Here is a 19,802-nt window from a genome sequence, read left to right as displayed (position 1 = left end):
TTCTGCAGAAATGTTAACAGTTAAACCACAAGTGTCTGCACAGGGCTGTGCCTTTTAGGATGGAAGCAGCTACAATAGAAAAATGCATCACTATTCTCTACATTGTACAGAAGTTCAAACACTTCGAAGAGTTATGCAAGTGCAGAACAAGTCATTTACAGCATGAACTGTGCTATCGGGCAGCACAATCGTTAGTTTGGAGCATGCTTGTGCCAGTCACTCACAGTCATACCACCAAAGGGTCCCTATTTTTGAAGTTAGGCCTGGTTCACATCTCGATTTTACCATCCGATTAACAGACAGTAAAATCGGACAAAATCAGATTACCTGAAATCGTATACGTATTTAAAAAAAAATAGTTTGGTATCTGATTTAAAATCGTATCAAATAATCGTACAGCTGGAAATTTCATCCGATTTTTCACAAAAATGTTTAGAAAATGATATGTATGTCAAGGGCAATAAAGTTTATTTAAAGCGCATGTGTAAAAAAGAAATCGTGAGCGATAAATCTGATGAAATCGCACAGTCAGACGATTAAACATGATTTACATAGGCCATAATAATTTAAAAAAATCAGAGACTCTTTCAAACTGATTTTGAATCTGGGCAAAAAATCGTGACCAACCACGATTTTACCCCCGATCTAAAACCGTGCAAATTCGGATGCGGATCAAAACTGATGCATGTGTTGGATATTATTACTGACTGGAAGTCAATGGATACGACTTGGCATGCCGATTTGTCCGATTTGAAAGTAAAAAATTGTGAGAAAAAGTCGGATGGTAAAATCGTGATGTGAATGCACCCTAAGAATCCTTCTTTGCTTCAAAAATGTTTCTTACTAGAGTTCGGAAGACTTATTCCTACTAAAATGCTGTAAAAACTGTCCACACTGCAAATAATCTCCTGGCATATACGTTACACCATGATACATCCCTATTTATAGAATTTATGTGTAAATTAAACATTGCTGAGGAAAAAGGACCTGCAGGCGTAACTGGAACAAATCCAAGATGGAAGATACAAAATCCTCCTTCCTTTTCATTCTGTTACTAATTTTTGAGGTTAAAGGGGTACATCCGAATGCTGGAGCCGGGAGCTCGTGACGCCATAGCCCCGTCACGAGCTGTCACGCTCCCTCCCATAGACTTGCATTGAGAGGGCGGGGCGTGATGCCATGAAGAGGCGGGGCTATGACGTCACAAACTCCCGGCACCGGCTTCAGGGTTTGGAACAGTTTGTTCCAAATGCTGAGCAGCAGAGTATCCCTTTAAAAAAAAGCATGGCAAACGTGTCCAATCAGAAACCTCATCGCAATATGTAAATCCAGCATAAGTGTTCCTTCTGACAATATTAATCGAGAGAAAAATATCCTAACTACCTACCTCGAAATCTATGTAGAAGAGCAGTAGGATTGCAGCTAAAGTTGTTGTTTAGTTCTGTGCGAATCCGCATGACCCACATCCGCCATTTGCATAAAGTGGCGGCGCGGCTGCTCCATTCAAACTCTAGGTGAGTGCTGGAGATACCGTATCCTGCAGTCCCAATGACTTTGAATGGAGCGGCGTTGCACAAGCTCCACCACCACGCCATTCTAATAGGGGACAAAGGACCCCAATTCTAGCAACTGGATCTGCATGGAGCCAGCAGTTAGCACCAACCTAAAGAATGGATTATAACTTGTTTTCACCTGGACTGTCTTACATCGTACTGGAAAACTAGATCTGGAGTTTAGTCATGAACGGTTGCAGCACCTTACCCTTACAGCCAGTATACACTTACAGCATAACACATTGTTTCCCAACCAGTGTGCCTCCAGCTGTTGCAAAACTACAACTCCCAGCATGCCCGGACAGCCGAAGGCTGTCCGGGCATGCTGGGATTTGTTGTTTTGCAACAGCTGGAGGCACCTTGGTTGGAAAACACTGGTATAACAGCTATTATTAATAATTGTTTATGCCACTAAGATCAACGGGAGGCACCACCAAATTCCCCTACACAGAGTTGGATACATTCAGGGATCAGCGCTGGAGTAGGTGGGGACACACATAAGTAGATGTCCAGCGTTGGTGCTAGGAAATGTAGATAATAAATGTATCAACAAGTGTCAGGGCAAAGGAAGAAAAAACACCTACACTCACTGCATAGTACTGGACTGTGCGCTCCTAATTGGACGGTACTGGTGGATCAGCTTCCAGAACCTCTGTGGGCGCTCAGAGACTACTGCCAGTGGTTTCGATCCACTGATACTTGGTAATCGGGAAGAAAATTGGGACGTGTGTGATGGCGCCTAATCCCAACAAACCAATATGCCAAAAATAATTCATAGGTTTCAAACCCATGCCGGGCTCTTCGTCACTCTCTGCCTGACGAAGAACCCGGCACGGGTTCGAAACTTACGTGTTGCACCCTTCTATACTTTGCCAATAAAAGCCAAATTCTTTTTAAGAAATATTTTTGGCATATTGGTTTCCTTGGGATTAGGCGCCATCACACACATCCCAATTTTCTTCCTGATTACCAATTACATTGCACCAGTACCGGGAGGTCACGGTGAAGGACGTAGAGGCTGCCCCCCACTCAACTGGACTACAAATCTCAGCGAGTCTACGGGCGATTAAAAGCATTGTGCATATCTTGCTCCACCTTAGTAATACTCCACTAGGAGCGCACCTCCTTTTTCTCTTTTTCCACTTTCCTTCAGGATCCACCGATACCGTCCAATTAGGAGCTCACAGTCCAGTACTATGCGGTGAGTGCAGGTGATTTTTTCTTTGCTTGCCCTGATTAATAATTGTTTTATATATTGCTGGAAAAAAAAATAAAAAGATTACAAACCCATTGCGAGGATCTAAGGCAATAGCGCGAGGATGTTCAATGTCTCCCGCCAGAAGGGTTGTCCTCATTGTACCATCTAATTTGGCCACTTCAATTTGATCCAAGTTGCTCTCTACCCAGTAGATATTTCCAGCGATCCAATCTACAGCCAAGCCTTCAGGTGTTGCCAGGCCATACTGGATGATAACCTCAAAGCTGGTAAGGGCTGAAGAAAGAAAATATAAAAAGTCAAAAAGTACAGAAAAAGGTCATCATAAAACTGTTTGATATATAACTGAAGAGATCAAATCATTGGGAGTCTATGCAATGTGATCCCATTGTTCTTAAAAAAAAAGAGGTCAGGAGGTGGTTTCACTGCCCCCCCCCCCCCCCACAATGTGATTGAGAGGGTGACAACAGGCTGTCATGGGCCTGAAAAAGGTCTAATAAATCATAAGAAATACTATAAATTTGTTATGGCTCCTCAAAAATGTAAATAAAAAATAAATAAATAAATAAATGCTGCCCAATCTGCCTGCAGCCCCCGGGTTTAATGGTTTGATTATTGGTGGTCCCAGCAGACATTTATCACCTATCCAGAATTGTTTAAGCAATTTACTTAAAAAAAAAAAAAACCAATTACCGCTAAACCTGTGTAAAGAGTCATAAGGAAAAAGTGAACAAAAGCCCTATAATCCTGAAATCTACACAGTTATCATCTACAGTAACTGAGTGTCCGGACACACAATAGCTCAGAAGGGGTCTGCTTTGTGTCATGCTGCGGAGCATTCATATGCAGATGCACAGAGGATCTGAGCACAAATCCATCTGCAGCTTTGCCTTGTGTCCGGCGGTTAAAGGGGTATTCCAGGGAAAAACTTTTTTTTACATATATTTGTAAATTATTTCTATTAAAAAAATCTTAATCCTTTCAATAACTATCAGCTGCTGATGTTGAGTTGTTCTTTTCTGTCTGGCAACAGTGCTCTCTGCTGACATCTCTGCTTGTCTCGGGAACTGCACAGAGTAGAAGAGGTTTGCTATGGGGATTTGCTTCTGCTCTGGACAGTTCCCGAGACAGGTGTCAACAAAGAGCACTAAGACAGAAAAGAACAACTCAACTTCAGCAGCTCATGAGTACTGAAAGGATTAAGATTTTTTTTTTAAAGGGGTATTACAGGCCAAAACTTTTTTTATATATATATATCAACTGGCTCCGGAAAGTTAAACAGATTTGTAAATTACTTCTATTAAAAAATCTTAATCCTTCATATAGTTATTAGCTTCTGAAGTTGAGTTGCTGTTTTCTGTATAACTGCTTTCTGATGACTCACGTCCCAGGAGCTGTGCAGTTCCTATGGGGATATTCTCCCATCATGCACAGCTCCCGGGACGTGACATCATCATTGAGCAATTAGACAGAAAACTTCAGAAGCTAATAACTATTGGAAGGATTAAGATTTTTTTAATAGAAGTAATTTACAAATCTGTTTAACTTTCCGGAGCCAGTTGATATATAAAAAAGTTTTTGCCTGGAATACCCCTTTAATAGAAGACATTTACAAACCTAGTGCAGGAGACAAATGGAGACAAATTCCAAGTTCTGATAGACTGTGCTATGTGTGTTAGAGGTGCCTTGAACCCCTCCCGGTATATAAAGTAATAGTAAGGAAATCCCACAATAATGAAGGTCTATGCCAGTGTTTTCCAACCAGGGTGCCTCCTGCGGTTGCAAAACTACAACTCCCAGCATGCCCGGACAGCCTTTGGCTGTCCGGGCATGCTAAGAGTTGTAGTTTTGCAACAGCTGGAGGCACCCTGGTTGGGAAACACTGGTCTATGCAACAGAGACGGTTACATCCAGTTCTCGGGGAGCCAGCATCTCGCCTTGTCGGCCCCTCCTCCTAGTAATTGCCATCAGACTATAATTAGCATTAACAGTCGCTCCGAATACCAATTAACTCCGTATCATGATGAATGTTTTCCGGCTACGAAGGGTATCATTAAGATGTGCAGCCCCGACCAGACAACTCTCTAGGCGGGTGCTGAACTCTGCAAACACACACACATGCTTCACTGCTGCCACACATGTAAAGACTGCTGTATGGGAAATCTCTATATCTATTATTTACCTTACTATATTTCTGTGCCTACCCAACTATTAGGGTGTATAAACAAATGGTTGATGCAAAGACGAGAAAATGTCAGTTTACCACGTTTTGGTATTCTGCTAAAAGGTACTTACATTTTTTTTTTTTATTCATGATTAGGGAAAAGGTACCCTTAAAATAGAATGCCTATTCAGTTAAACGCCTTTTGCCACTGACTTTTTTGTTTTGTTAAAGGGGTATTCCAGGAATTTTTTTCATTTGACTATGCTACAGTTAGTGTAGTCCATAATATAGTGTCTGTACCTGTGTGTGACAGTTTTCTCATAATTCTTCTGTGATTTTCACCCTAATATTTCTTTTTACCAGCATAGAAAATGACTGTTGTCTCAGATTTTTCCCAGGTTGCAATGTTGCCCGAGACCTGACTCACTAGTCAGCTGATGACAGGGAGCCTGTCTGCTTCAATGGGTGGAGGGATCGCTTGGTGGGAGAGAGATCAATCTGCAACTAATGCGGCAGCTGAAGGCACCCTGATTGAAAACCACAGGTCTTTTGAATGGATGCAGCTCATTTATGTTTCAATGGGTGGGGTGGCTGATGGGTGGGAGGTAGTAAAATGGAATTCTGGGATTTGTAGGCAAAGAAGAAAAGTCAAACAGTAAATACAAGTTCACAAAAAGCTAGCCTCCAGTGTTATGGTAATCTCATGACATAGCCATTTAGCCCCAAGACAAGCGCAGATCCTTCCTAAGCATGCCCATTACTGTCTACCAGGTACGTACTAAAATCATCTTTTGGTGGATAACCCCTTTAACACAAAAGAACAAAAAAAGGGGATCCTGATAAATTCTTTCCACAGATCAACAAAGTATCCTGCGGAGGGCAAAGGTAGTTCCCAATTGTCTTTATTTTGGGCCAAGATAATTTTCTTCCTAAATAGCGATGTGAAAATTGGTGGCGTTTCTCCCAATAGACACGGATTCTAATGTATAAATGCAATTCCTTTTATTAATATGCAATGAGTTTGGAACTTTGACCAGGTTCTTCTTGGGGTACATACATACTTACAGGGGTATACCGGCCTTATACATCTTATCCTGCCGCTGGGACCCTTGTGGTCTCAGTGCAGCCCCCGGCATTCTGTGCCGGGCGCTGCCTCCAAGAACGAGACGTGATGACACAGAATGCCAGGGGCTGCACAGAGATCGTGGGGGTCCCAGCGGCGGGACCCCTGCGATCAGTCATCTTTTCCCCTATCCTTTGGATAGGAGATAAGATGAATAAGGCTGAAATACTCCTTTAAAATTTCTGTCTCCAATGAAGAAAATGTTGTGGTGTAAAGTCAGGAACTATGAAGTCAGGACGACTTTATGGTCAATTTGGTGTCCACTCCTGATTTCCAAAAGTAAGAATGTAACAACAAAAACAATTCACAGAACAAAATGCACTTACCCCCACTTTCTGATAACTTCCCGCGATATATCTTGTCCTCCACCACATCCGTCCAGTAGAGGGTGCTCTGGTTCAGGTGGAAATCAAGGGCAATGGTGTTTCTCAATCCTGGCACAAGGACGCTGTAATCCCCCTTATTCAGATCTATCCGACGGATTTCATGGCGGTTTGAAAATATGATGAATGGTTTAAAGGGATCTGAAGAAAGTGGAAACAAAGGTTTATAGATCATTTCTGAATTCCATGAGCAGAAATAAGAGGTCAGTAAACACATCTGTTTCTTATCACGTGCGTCCACTTATTTGCCAGGTCTCATAAATTATCCTGTATGACTCCACTAAAGTAGATGAAAAAGATAACAAAGGGGCGTTAGACCTAGGACTGGGCGGTATGGCCAAATAGGTGTATCGCGGTATTTTTGTAACTTATGGCGGTTCCACGGTATATAACATTATTCCCCCCACCCAAAAAATAATAATTAATTATCAGCCCAGCGCTGCGCTTTCCCCATGGGGGTACTACTCACGTCACCCGCAAGCGCTGCCCTCCTCGTCCTCCTGTTTGTTGCGGCCGCCGGCGCTTACACTCTATATTGTATCCCTATGCCCGGGCTGCAAAAGGTAAACAAAAATAAATTTTAACGCATGTTTCTATGTCGGCCTTACGCTCTTCCTGGCGATGTGAACGTTGGAGAGCCGTCAGCCTATCACCGGCCGCAGCGATGTTACGCCTCGGCCGGTGATAGGCTGAGCCCATTCATGTAAGAAGCCGGCTTCTTACATGACAGTGGGCTCAACCTATCACCGGCCGAGGCGGAACATCGCTGCGGCTGGTGATAGGCTGACGGCTGTCCGACGTTGCATTCCCTAGGAAGCTGGTCCAGACTGACAGGAAAGGGGAGTTAAAGTTTATTTTGTTTACCTTTTGCAGCCCAGGCATAGGGGTACAGTATAGAGCAGTGTTCTTCAACCTGCGGACCTCCAGATGTTGCAAAACTACAACTCCCAGCATGCCCGGACAGCCGTTGGCTATCCGGGCATGCTGGGAGTTGTAGTTTTGCAACATCTGGTGGTTGAAGACCACTGGTAAAGAGTGCCAGCGCCGGCGGCTGCAACAAACAGGGGGACCAGGAGGGCAGCGCTTGCGGGTGACATGTGATTAGTACCCCGATGGGGACAGCGCAGTGCTGGGCTAATAATTGGGGGGGGGGGGGCGCAGAACAGCGCTCATGTGCCACATATGATTAGTTCCCCGATGTGGGGACAACGCAGCGCTGGGCTGATAATTCATTACCGAGGGGGAGGGGCCAAACCGATATTGCGGTATGGGTTAAAATTCATATCATGCAGCACAAAAATTTCGGTATTCGGTATGAACCGGTCTACCGCCCATCCCTAGTTAGACCCCAACATAAAGGGCCTCTATGTGTAACTGCGATACATGAAATATTCTTTGGTTTATTATGGCTTCTTTCTTCAGGACTATTGATGGTTAATGATGAAGCATTAAGAAGAAAGTAAACATGGCAGCCATCACTCGTACGTAGGTGAAGGCCAGCTCAGGTCCATAGAAAATATTTATACTATGAGAGATCAGAGGTGGAGTAAGGTCATGAAAGATATATATTGGCCGGCACAGCTTCCCACAGTGTTTTTAAAGCAGCTGAAAACATAACTGCACATTCCCAGCTCCTTGGACCATCGTCCAAGAGCAATAGTCTCCATACAATGAGGCACCCCGCGAGACTGCAAACAATTCCAATGTGGTCCTAATTCCTTAGCCCCGGAAGAAGCAGCATATTAAACTGTATATAAGGCCCGTCACACAATATTTGGATATGGAACACAATGAACAAACACGCCGGTTATACAATGAGGTAGCGCCGACGGGGTTACACAGGCAGTGACAGGGTGAATGCAAAAGGAAAACGCTCTGCGCATCTTCTGAGCAAACAGAAAACCTTGGTCATGGCACCCGGTCCCCAGCACAATGGGGCTATTATAAGGGTCTTTTAATATGCTGACTGCGCCTCTCTGAGGACGACAAGAGCTGGACGAATGGCTGTGTCACTGTTTCCTTTGGCGCACGTCTGAAGCAAACTGAACTCATTTGGATAGGGCTGGTGCTCCCAGGTCATGGGATAAACAAAGATGCCACATGTATAGAAAAGGCATTTTCCAGGGGAACGATGCCCTCGATTTTAAGCTTAGGACGGTTAAATACAGACACAACAGGAAATGCGGCTATATTTTGATGGGAAGAAAATGAAGACTAGTCCAGAATGTTCACCCTTTGGTAAAACACCACAAAACCAGAATGACTTTACTGTTCAGATGGGGTCATCGCCATGTAACAGAGACAGATACTGTTTGTTCTTTTTTCTTTTTTACTTTACTCTCCCCCACAGCTCTCATCATTATTTTAGGGCATATTTATTTATTTCGTTTTTTACTTGTAAAGTGTCGTTTTTATTTTAAGATTTAATTGTATAAAAAAATGAAATACTTACAAAAAGGAAGCTTACAGTTTATTTAAAAGGGTATTCCACCCGTAGAGCAATTTTCCTGCTTTCGTTTAGAGCCTCGGGTGCAGTGCAGGAGGCTCATGACTTCACGGCCGCGTCCCCTCAATGCAAGTCTAAGGGAGGGGGCGTGACAGATGTCACGCCCCCTCCCATAGACTTGCATTGAGGGGGCGTGGCTGTGACCTTCACAAGCCGGGCGCGGCCGTGACGTCACAAGCCTCCATCCCGCATCGTCAGTCATCTGGCATGGAGCGAAGTTCGGTCCGTGCACCGGATGTCTGGGGTGCCGCAGCAAAGATCGCGAGGGGTCCTCAGCGCAGGGCGCCCGCGATCAGACATCTTATTCCCTGTCCTTTGGATAGGGAAGAAGATGTTTAGGGGCGGAGTACCCCTTTAAGTGCTGAGTACGCCAATGCTATGGTGATGCACTGATATCTTCCTTTTTTTTTCAAGCAACAGTTGGAATTCTATAAGAAATTTGAAGAATCCTGTATGTATCTTGTATATATGTATAAATATAGAAACCAATGGTGGAAGCAACACACAATAGGCAAAGATGGTGGGTGCTCGTGGATAGTAACCTGGTCCCAGCCGCAGATCAGGCACAGACATCCAAATACCAAACAAAATTGCTCCAACGGCACTCCAAGTAGTTTATAGCAAAAACGGTGTTTATTGACCCATGGTCAGCAGTGGATGTGACGTTTCAGCGGCATCTCGCCGCCTTTCTCAAGCATCATGCTTGTTTGGTATTTGTATGCATAAATATATATATGTATAAAAAGCAGCAGTTTTTCTAAATCTAACAATAATTTTATTAGTGTCTTTGGAAAAAGGGCTGTCAGTGAACACATTGGATAAAAAATGGATGTCATTCCAAGTTTTTTTTTTTTTTCTATGTGTGCAAATGCCTTGACCATAGATTTTAATATGACACATTATTAGATTAAAAAATTCAGCTTCTTTTTATACCTACTTTACCGCCTTTTTGGTAAATCCAGGATTAGCTAAAACCAGTGGGTCTGAAACACTTAAAAAGGTTCCTATCTTTCCATAATAGTTTTACTGTATATCACTTCGGTTCCAGTAAATTTACTGACCAAAACGAGTTCCAAATACTGTCCATCATACTTGTGTGTAAACCCCACCTCAGGGTGCGCTAACTAGCAGCGGATTTCCTGCTGCGAGTTAGGCTACCATTTATTTGAACGGGTCTGCTGGCAGTCTGCAAATCTGACACTATTGTAGCCTGGCCACGGACCAGTTCAAATTAATGGTAGTTAACTCACAGCAGATCCCCCCTCTCCCCCCCCCCCCCCCTCTGCTAGTTACCAGCGCGTGAACGCAGCCTAAAAGGTATATTTACATAAATTTACCTTTTCACACTTTTTGCCAAAATGTGCCAAACACTTATTAAAAAGCCACTATTTCTGACTGGCATAACATTTACATAAGTAACCATTCCCATGTATACTTACCTAAGCTTTTGCAGGTGTCTTGGTCAGGTTCCAGGATCCAGCCATCGTAACATGAGCACTTGACGGTAAACTTCTCCTGCTCACACCTCTGGCTGCAGGCAAGATGCTTGGGACAGTTATTCTGGATCTGACATGTCTTGTTATCAGGACCGGTTTCCATTCCCAATGGACAGGAACACACAATACCTTCTCCAGGGGCCACAGTACAATTGTGACTACATCCACCATTGTTCAATGAGCATTGATCTGTTCAAGAGAGATGTGGGGAACATCAGATGCTAAAATGGAGAATGCAAAATAATTTCATTCGGCAAACATGTCTTCAGTCCAGTCTCAGGAATGTTACTGATGTACTAGAACAAATACTGAAGACCAGTTTATAGGCATTATGTACAAAAGAAACTAGAAGGTGTTAGGTTATAGTACATGCCAACCACTAGTAAGAGTCTCTGAGCATCTTTGGATAGGGAAGAAGATGTCTGATTGCGTGGGAGGGGGGGGGGGGGGGGCCTGCAGCACCTGCATTCTATGCCGGGGCTGAATCTTCAGTTTAGGAAACGGGACGTCACGCCATGCCCCCTCCATTCATGTCTATGGGAGGGGGCGTGACGGCCATCACTCCCCCTCCCATAGACATGAATGGAGAGGGCGTTGCGTGACGTCACATCCCGAGTCCCGGAAGTTTCCAAAACTGGAGACGCAGCTCCTGCATAAAATGCGGGTGCTGCAGGGAGATCACGGGGAGTCCCAGCAGCGGGCCCCCCTCCCCGCAATCAGACATCTTATCCCCTATCCTTTGGATAGGGGATAAGATGTTTTTGCCCGGAATACCCCTTTAACTCCTTGGAGGAGGGTTCACAGAGAGTTTTTGGAGAATTCCTGCAGTTTTTGAGGCAGTTTTCTTTTATTTAACTGGATGCAGAAGGAATGAAAAATAAAAAGAAAGGACTTAAACTTCTCCTTGTTAGATCAAAAACTGCTGTGGTGTTCCTCCAAAAATAGTTGGGTGTGATACCACCCTAAAGTGATTACTTCCCATCCAGTTACAATGTCCTCCTTGATCCGATGCAGGGCTTGCTGAAGCGCGAAGCCACACTGGATGGTAAACTTGCTCATGCAGCCGTATGACATCCAGAGTATTATGCATGAGTCTATAAATGAGAACTGTATACAATATCCTACAGGCAAATGGGTTGCCCAGCTTGTACAAGCATATCTACATGCTTGATATCCTCATGTCCTTAAAGAGCTTTAAATGAGAAAACATAAACAAGGGAAAAAGGACACCAGGAAATCTAACTCACCACAAAGTTCTCCCTCATCAGAGTCATCGCCACAGTCATTGATGCCATCACACAGCTTCTTAGGCGGTAGACAGATGGAAGTATTATGTGCACATGTGTGAGATGGCGGCTTACACACGAGCATATCACAGTTCTCTTCATCGGAATGATCCTCACAGTCAGTATCTCCATCACACACCCAGGCTTTACTGATGCACCTTGCTGTAGTAACAGAGGAAATGTTAGTGTTAGTAACATATTAGGTCCCAATCACATAATGGTTTGAGTGTTCAACCTGTCAGTTTACGTCTGAATATCATATGCTCAGAGCTGTAAACATGGGCAGATAGGAAATGAAACAAATGTTACCCGTTTCTTAGCTGATGGCTGGTTGCAAAGTTGTAAAATCATGTTTTACTATACTAAGTGTCATAGAGGTGGTGCTAAGCTGCAGCATGCATGCCTCCTCCCCCCTCCATGCTTGGCTTCCAGTACTAAGCCCCGTACATTAATTATGCAGGGCAAGTTTCCTTTAACAAAAAACATTCCAATGTATAATGTACAAAAGAAATTTTAATGTATACTGCAGCAGGTCCATAGATTCATCAAATGTAGTCTACTTGAGACTTTTCATCTGTTTTATGACCATATATATTTTATTAGCTGGAAATAAAAATGTAGTTTACTATAATCAGAAAACCCCTTTAAAACAAGGGACCGGACTCTAAAAGATTTGAACCAGTATTTTTTTTCCCCCATTACTTATACTCACCAGAATCCCTGCAGCCAAACTTGACATTGGGGTCACATGCATGTGTCACGCCATCGCAGTTCTTCTCATCACTTGTATCCATACAATCCGTGTCTCCATCACAGCGCCAGCGGCTAGGAATGCAAAGGCCATCCAAACGGCACTGGAACTCATCTGTATGGCAACCACCAGGGGGTCGAGTGGCTATTTATGTGATGAAAGGGGATTCAAAATTGTGAAAAAATAAAATACAAGTTTAACTTTTCTTCATTCAGAAAATGTGCTAAATGCATATAGTAACAATTACATGTGCGCACATAAACAGTTAAATAGATAAATCTACATTAGTTAAAAGGCAACAAAACCCATTATACAATAAAGCAGGAGACCTGGGCTCGTCCTGACTGTGTATGACATAAATGCATATCTTAAAGATGTACACTCATGTTACTAAAACATGTGCATACAGGATGTTTGAATTGATATTACATATTTATGGCTGACTTGAGGTTCACTTCTTAAAGGGAATCTGTCAGCTGCAATTTATGCTCCAAACTGCCAACACTTCTTTCCCTAACAGCTATCTAATAGACAGATACCTTTCATGTACCTGTCTGTGCTTCCATAATGTATAAAGATATTTTTATTCTCTGGTGCAAAGAGGTGTTTCCAAGCCCTGTAGTGCTGAGGGCTGCAACACCTCCTCACTCTGCCTCCCATCCCTGCCCCTGCTTGATTGACAGTCAGCTGGAAGCCAAGCCCTGTTTCCAAATCTCACAGCACAGGAACAAGATTTGAAGGCTGAGCACTGACTGTCCACAAGCAGGGACAGAGATGGGAGGGGGAATGAGGAGGCATTCAAGCCCTTTGTGCTTCAGAACGCCTCTGAAACATGGCACCAGAAAATAAAAGCATTTGTCTGTGCTATGGAAGCACAGATAGATTGCTGTTAGAGAAAGACGACACATGGTACCCATCCTCTCATGTAAAGATTATGTAAAAATGGTACCATTTTTTTTGAGCCTCTTACCTTGATTCGTGCAGTTGGCATGGGTCTCATCGCTGTAGTCCCCACAGTCATTGTCCCCGTCACATGTCCAGTGCTCTGGAATGCAGCGGCCACTATTACATTTGAACTGGGTGCTAGAACAGGAGTGACTGCAGCCGTCCTCATCACTGTTATCTCCACAGTCATTGTCTGAATACAAAGAGCAAAATTATGAATGGACACCAAAGAAATGATCTACAATTCTGCCCAGGTCCTCGGAAAAAGGCTGCAGTCAATACTATACATTATTAGGGTAATTTTTGGTAGAGCAATTGCAAGAATAATAGAACAGGAAGAAACAAAGCAAGTTAGATCTGCGGAGGGAGAAAAGAGTAAGCACAAAGAACATTAAGAAAAACATGGAGCTGAAGGCACTGCCCAGGTTGTGCACCTGTAAGACAATCCTGCAACAACCAACCAGGCGTTTTCTTCTATAAAACCCTCTTGGTTCTGTCCACCTTCTGTGTCGCTCTGACAGGTTATCGGCCAATGTATTCACATCATTATACAGTGATCCCTCAACTTACAATGGCCTCAACATACAATAGTTTCAACATACAATGGTCTTTTCTGGACCATTGTAACTTGAAACCAGACTCAACATACAATGTACGGACAGTCCAGATCTGTGAAACTTGTCAATTGCCGGAAGAAATGACCAATCAGAATGGGCAATTTACTGGTAAAACCCCTTGTATTACTGAAGTGTATGCACTGATTGGTGTCTGGTAGCGCTGCCCCTACAGTACAGGGAGGTATTACATGTTCTGTACTACTCTTTACCTGTATCAGGGTTACCTGCTCCTTTGGACACAAGGTGAGGGCGGCTCCATGTTACTTTTTTTTAGGACATTGCATGTACTGTACAGGACCCTGAAGAAGCTCCTGTCCTCTACATAGACCAGTGTTTCCCAAGCAGGGTGCCCCCAGCTGTTGCAAAACTACAACTCCCAGCATGCCCGGACAGCCTTTGGCTGTCCGGGCATGCTGGGAATTGTAGTTTTGCAAAAGCTGGAGGCTCCCTGCTTGGAAAACACTGAAATAGACAGTGATTTACAGCTCCCAGCAGATATTTCTTACTTTTATATGTAAGGATTTGCTTTATCTATATTAGTTATCTATTTGTTTTTCTTTAATTCTAATGTTTTCCTATTTTTGGATGACATTTTGGATCTTTAGAACCAATTACCAGGTTTCCATAGAGTTATGGTCTCAACATACAATGGTCGTCCCAGAACCAATTAATATTGCAACTTGAGGGACCACTGTATATGGCTGCAATATGCTGGGTAAGTGATGCAAAAAAATGGCAAACCCACAGAAAGGAGACAGAATTATAAAGCAATATATGCAGTAAAAGTTTTAAGGTAACTTAAAGCATAGAGGACTGACTGTGAAGCATAGTCATTGACCTGATCACAAACACAAAGGAGTCCGGAATCAGGTCAAATAAAGCTATTTCAATATGCAAAGCCGAACCCACCCCCTTCTCTAACAAAAAAGGCAAAAGCTCTAATATCTACATTTAGAAAAAAGAACACAGAAACTGCATAGATCATGACATGCACCATATCTGAATGGGAGAATAACATTTCACGTCTAAGACGGGCGACATTTGAGGCGGCCCGGCGGCAATGGCTCTAAGTATTCTTTTAATCGGCATAAATATGGAGTTTTTGGTCCACATGGTTTGTATCATCCATGGCAGTTTCATTTCATTGCTAAAGCAATTAGTTCTCGAGGCTCATGACAAGCGAAAGGCCTTAGTACTGGTGAATATGAGACAAATCTACTAATAAAGGGCCCGTAAACACATTTCATCCACTACATTAAACTGCAGATTACATTACAACAGATGGCCTTCACGAATTAAGATTTAGGACTCCAGGTTGCTCAGGATTAAAAAAGAAGAAAAAAAAACAGTAAAGTCTGCGCTACTTTTGTGCTGTGTCAGGCACTGCAGCTTAGCTCTATTTATGTAAATGAGAGGGAGTTGCAATACTAGATACAGCCAGAGGACAATAGTGGAGCCATTTCAGGGGGGGGGGGAGAAAGTAGATCAACTTTTTTTTTATCCTGAACAAACAGATTGATATTAAAGGGGTAGTCCAGTGGTGAAAAACTTATCCCCTATCCTAAGGATAGGGGATAAGTTTGAGATCGCGGGGGGTCCGACCGCTGGGGCCCCCTGCGATCTCTCTGTACAGGGCCCCGGCTCTCCGGCCAGATAGCGGGTGTCGCCCCCCGCACGAAGCGGCGGCCGACACGCCCCCTCAATACATCTCAATGGCAGAGCCGGAGATTGCCGAAGGCAGCGCTTCGGCTCTGCCATAGAGTTGTATTGAGGGGGCGTGTCAGCCGCCGCCTCGTGCGGAGGTCGACACGCCCCCTTCCCGCGGGCTGTCGGGGCTCCATACAGGAGATCGCAGGGGGCCCCAGCGGTCGGACCCCCGCGATCTGCAACTTATCCCCTATCCTTAGGATAGGGGATAAGTTGCTCACCACTGAGTCACCACTGGACTACTCCTTTAAGGACTCAGGATCAACAGATCGACTAATAAAAGTCTATTAAAAATCTATGGAGAGCTGCTATGCTTTGTTTCAACAAGATGACAGCAGGCGGAAGACTTGAGCAGATATGGGCCCTAAATGCACAAGGCTGACATTTATTTAATAAGGATAAATAAAGGATGGGAAATGGACATCACATTAAAGGGACTTTATTAAATTGACACAAAATTGCCAGAGACAGGAAGTGATATGGTAAAGAATAATATATCGAATTCCAAGATAAAAATGTAGGGAGAGCACACATGGAGAACTATATCACTTAATGACGTGTACAGCAAGGTCCTCGGCAACCTCCGATAAGAGTCTCCTGCGGGGTGCACGTACACAGATATGAAGTATCAAATATAACAACCAAAGAAAACGTAGGTGCACTCACCGTAGAGCTGAGACTGTCGCGTCTGGATGTCCGGTGTCGGGTAGCCTGGTCACGGCATAGGCGCTGGTATCGTGTGGCGCTCGGAGGCTACGCCAGCAGTTTCGCACGCAAGTGCGTGCTTCTTCCGGCCTCACAGAGGCCGGAAGAAGCACGCACTTACGTGCGAAACTGCCGGCATAGCCTCCGAGCGCCACACGATACCAGCATCTATGCTGTGACCCGGCTACCCGACACGACAGTCTCAGCTCTACGGTGAGTGCGCCTACGTTTTCTTTGGTTTCTATAAAGAATTATATATGTTTAATGCTCCGGTTACTCTCAAACCAGTGCTACCACTGCTCCGGAGTCTCTTGGGCAAGTGATCTGGTGGTTGAACGATACATGAAACAGCTGCTGCGGATAACGATACATGGGGCAGCTACCGCGGATAACAGTGACTGGAAAAGTGTATGGCAACACAACTTCACCAGGACATTTCCTCAGTAGACTTAGGAGCAGTAGTGGTGCTGAATCAGGAACAACAAGAGCGATGAGTATATGTAATTGTTGTCAATTTTAGAAAACCCTTGAAAAATGGGATAGAGCTGGGTAAGACCTGGCTGCATCAAGCTGCATAGCTTTCATATAATGCTATTACAATATACAAAAAGAACCAAAAATCTGCTCATCTGATGATGTTCTTCAGCAAGAAGTCAGGATTCTGACTCAGCTGTGTAGTTCCACTGAGAGTCTAAAAGACACTACTATATCCCTAAGCTGGCTGGATGGTGCATGTTGACCTATGCACTAACCGGCAGACTTTGTACAGTTCTTTTCGTCAGAGCCATCCCCACAATCTTTTTCTGAAACAAAGAGAAACCAACCAAAGACAAGACATTCAAGACGTTAAAGACACAGAATAGAAGAAATTACAGACAAATAAAAACACAAAAGACAAACACAAATTACGCAAAAATGAACATAAGGCATTGGTCAAGTGTCCTTTTTAGTCGTCTGATCAGATTAATGCATGGGACGAGTGGCTTCGTACAAAACAATGCAATTTATTTACCAGTTCTTCTCAGTCATGGGTAAAGTATATGCTGCATCTAATATATAACAACCTTTTTATATTATAACAGAATTTACCAACATATCAACATAGATCAGTGCTTTGGTCACTAGAAGCATAATGACTGGTACTGGGGGCTCGGGGCTGGCATTGCACCTTACTGTAAGTGCATTAATGTCACGCTTGGGGGAGCCCCAGGTGTAACCACAGTTTGTCTGTTGTCCAGTTGAGAAGCTCTGGCCTAGATAAGAAGTATTCACCCTTTATAAACCTCCGGGTTTCCGGGACTGGGGGCTTGATGTCATGCCACGCCCCCTCCATTCATATCTATGGGAGGGGGCGTGATGGCCGCCATGCCCCCTCCTATAGACCTGAATGGAGGGGGCATGGCGTGACGTCACGTCACCAGTCGCGGAAACCCGGAGGTTTCCGAAACTGGAGACGGAGCTCCCGCATAGAATGCGGGAGCTGCAGGGAGATCGTGGATGGTCCCAGCGGCGGGCTCCCCGCGATCAGACATCTTATGCCCTATGCTTTCGATAGGGGATAAAATGTTTTTGCCTGGAATACCCCTTCAAAAGGGGTTGTTTAAAGAAGCAAAGTTGATAAAATCAGATGTGTATCACATACATATATGTCAGGACAATAAATGTGCTGTTTGAAAGTCACTTATATATCTGTAGAGTTCTCCTTCCCGATTGATCTAATTACTTCCTGGTTTCCCCACTGAACTGTTAAACTGTTGCTGCCACGCAACAGAGCACACACTTTCCCATAACCCCGCTTGCTTGCTGGTGTACTGGAGACTAATTAAATGGGCACTGTCAGATACAAAAACATTTGATATGTTGTAAAGCATGTATAACCAATAGGTTTTGCAATTGCTTTCATTAGAAATTTTTCGGTATTTCATACTGAAAAAGCCAGTGAAACAACTGCCTGCTTGGACACATACTAGTCCTGCTGTGTCCATGCATCATCACCTATGTCATGGACACACTTCCTTGATTGACAGCTGTGAGCGCAGGGCTCACACCTGGAGGAAAAATCCTTCCACTGTCAGCTTGTGTCCCGCTACTGTCAGTGAGGACAAGCTGGGAGTTGTAGTTTTGCTAATACTAGGGGAGATGTGAGCAGACAGCATACTGAGGGAGGGGGCGGAGACCTGCACAGTGAGGCCACGCCCCCTCCATTTGAGAGGAATTCAGACTAGTGAGCTAAATTAAAAGTGTAATAAAAAAATAAAGGTGCCAGACACAAAAAAAATGTAATGTACATGGTCAGGATTAGGTACTGACTGATATAAAAAAAAAAAAATTTTTGTTGGAACTGACAGGTACAATTTAAGCCAGAACTTCCTGGACAGACCATGGAACTGCAGTTGAACTGACAATGTGTGACCACCTTGTGTAACAGGTTACCAAATCAAAGCAAGCACATGGGGGGTTAGGAAGTCTGTTTCCCAAATAGTACAATTATAGAAATTATTTGTACATTTGAAACATGTTTTATTTTACATAATGCATGGCAAGTTTAGACAAATTTAGTTTTGGAAGACAACCCCTTTAAAGCTAAACTGATAGCCGGTTCACCATCATCATTGTTATCTGGTTCACGAGCACTATAAGCTTTGGGTTTAGTGAGGAGGAACTGACTCTTAATTTCCCTTTAAGTACAATGTATATATGCTAACAAAATGTTGAACAAAACATTCATCTGCAAAGGAGCAGGAGAAAGTCATATATGCTTAATGATAATTTCCATAGGTTGTATATGCTATTTCATGTGTGCTGTTTCGTGTTTACCAGCTTATGCATAAGGTGGAAAAAAAAATAATATATTCGAAATCAGGTTAATACTCCTCTATTACCTATTAACTTCGGTGGCACATAACATTTCATAAATTAAACAGTTCACACCAGAACACCACTGAATTAATACTGGCACAGGAAAGTAAAATAGTAACTGTTACCATTGTCGCAGCGCCAGTTTATGTTGATACAACGGCCATTGGTACAGGTGAATTGTGTAAGAGGGAAACAGGTCGGATAGGCTGCCAAAGAAAAAGTAAAATGTTACCAAATCATCTTAATAGACATACGTGTATCATGCAACCCACCTGGAAATAACATGGAAGGAAATATGCCAGGCCAAAGCATGTTTAACCCAACGTGCCTATGGCAACTAGGCCATTTTTTTTTTGCAAATTTTTCAAGCTGACAGATAAGTGTAAACTATAGCTATGAAGAAGTAATACTATGGCAGGGTTATTCTTAGAAAACACTAATAAAAAAAGGAAAAACTGGTGTTTCAGGCAACCATGAGATGTTTTACACCT

The 19,802-nt window shown here is 43.6% G+C and overlaps 1 protein-coding gene across 4 annotated transcripts in view; it reads right to left on the bottom strand.

Annotated features, from left to right (window-relative positions):
• LRP1 (LDL receptor related protein 1) overlaps positions 1-19,802 on the bottom strand; it is a 328,104-nt gene that overhangs the window by 114,394 nt on the left and 193,908 nt on the right. For all 4 annotated transcript variants that reach the window (XM_056562521.1, XM_056562523.1, XM_056562520.1 and 1 more), the window contains exons 19-25: positions 19,437-19,517; positions 13,449-13,616; positions 12,440-12,622; positions 11,689-11,889; positions 10,385-10,630; positions 6,383-6,580; positions 2,841-3,045 (exon numbers count right to left, since the gene is read on the bottom strand). In XM_056562521.1, coding sequence (XP_056418496.1) covers positions 2,841-3,045; positions 6,383-6,580; positions 10,385-10,630; positions 11,689-11,889; positions 12,440-12,622; positions 13,449-13,616; positions 19,437-19,517 — 1,282 coding nt within the window. The remainder of the gene's footprint in view (positions 1-2,840; positions 3,046-6,382; positions 6,581-10,384; positions 10,631-11,688; positions 11,890-12,439; positions 12,623-13,448; positions 13,617-19,436; positions 19,518-19,802) is intronic.

Source organism: Hyla sarda, chromosome 2 (assembly GCF_029499605.1).
Source record: "Hyla sarda isolate aHylSar1 chromosome 2, aHylSar1.hap1, whole genome shotgun sequence".
NCBI lineage: Eukaryota > Metazoa > Chordata > Amphibia > Anura > Hylidae > Hyla > Hyla sarda.
The sequence above is the reverse complement of the archived record's forward strand: the minus strand, read 5'-3'. Positions and strand labels throughout refer to the sequence as shown.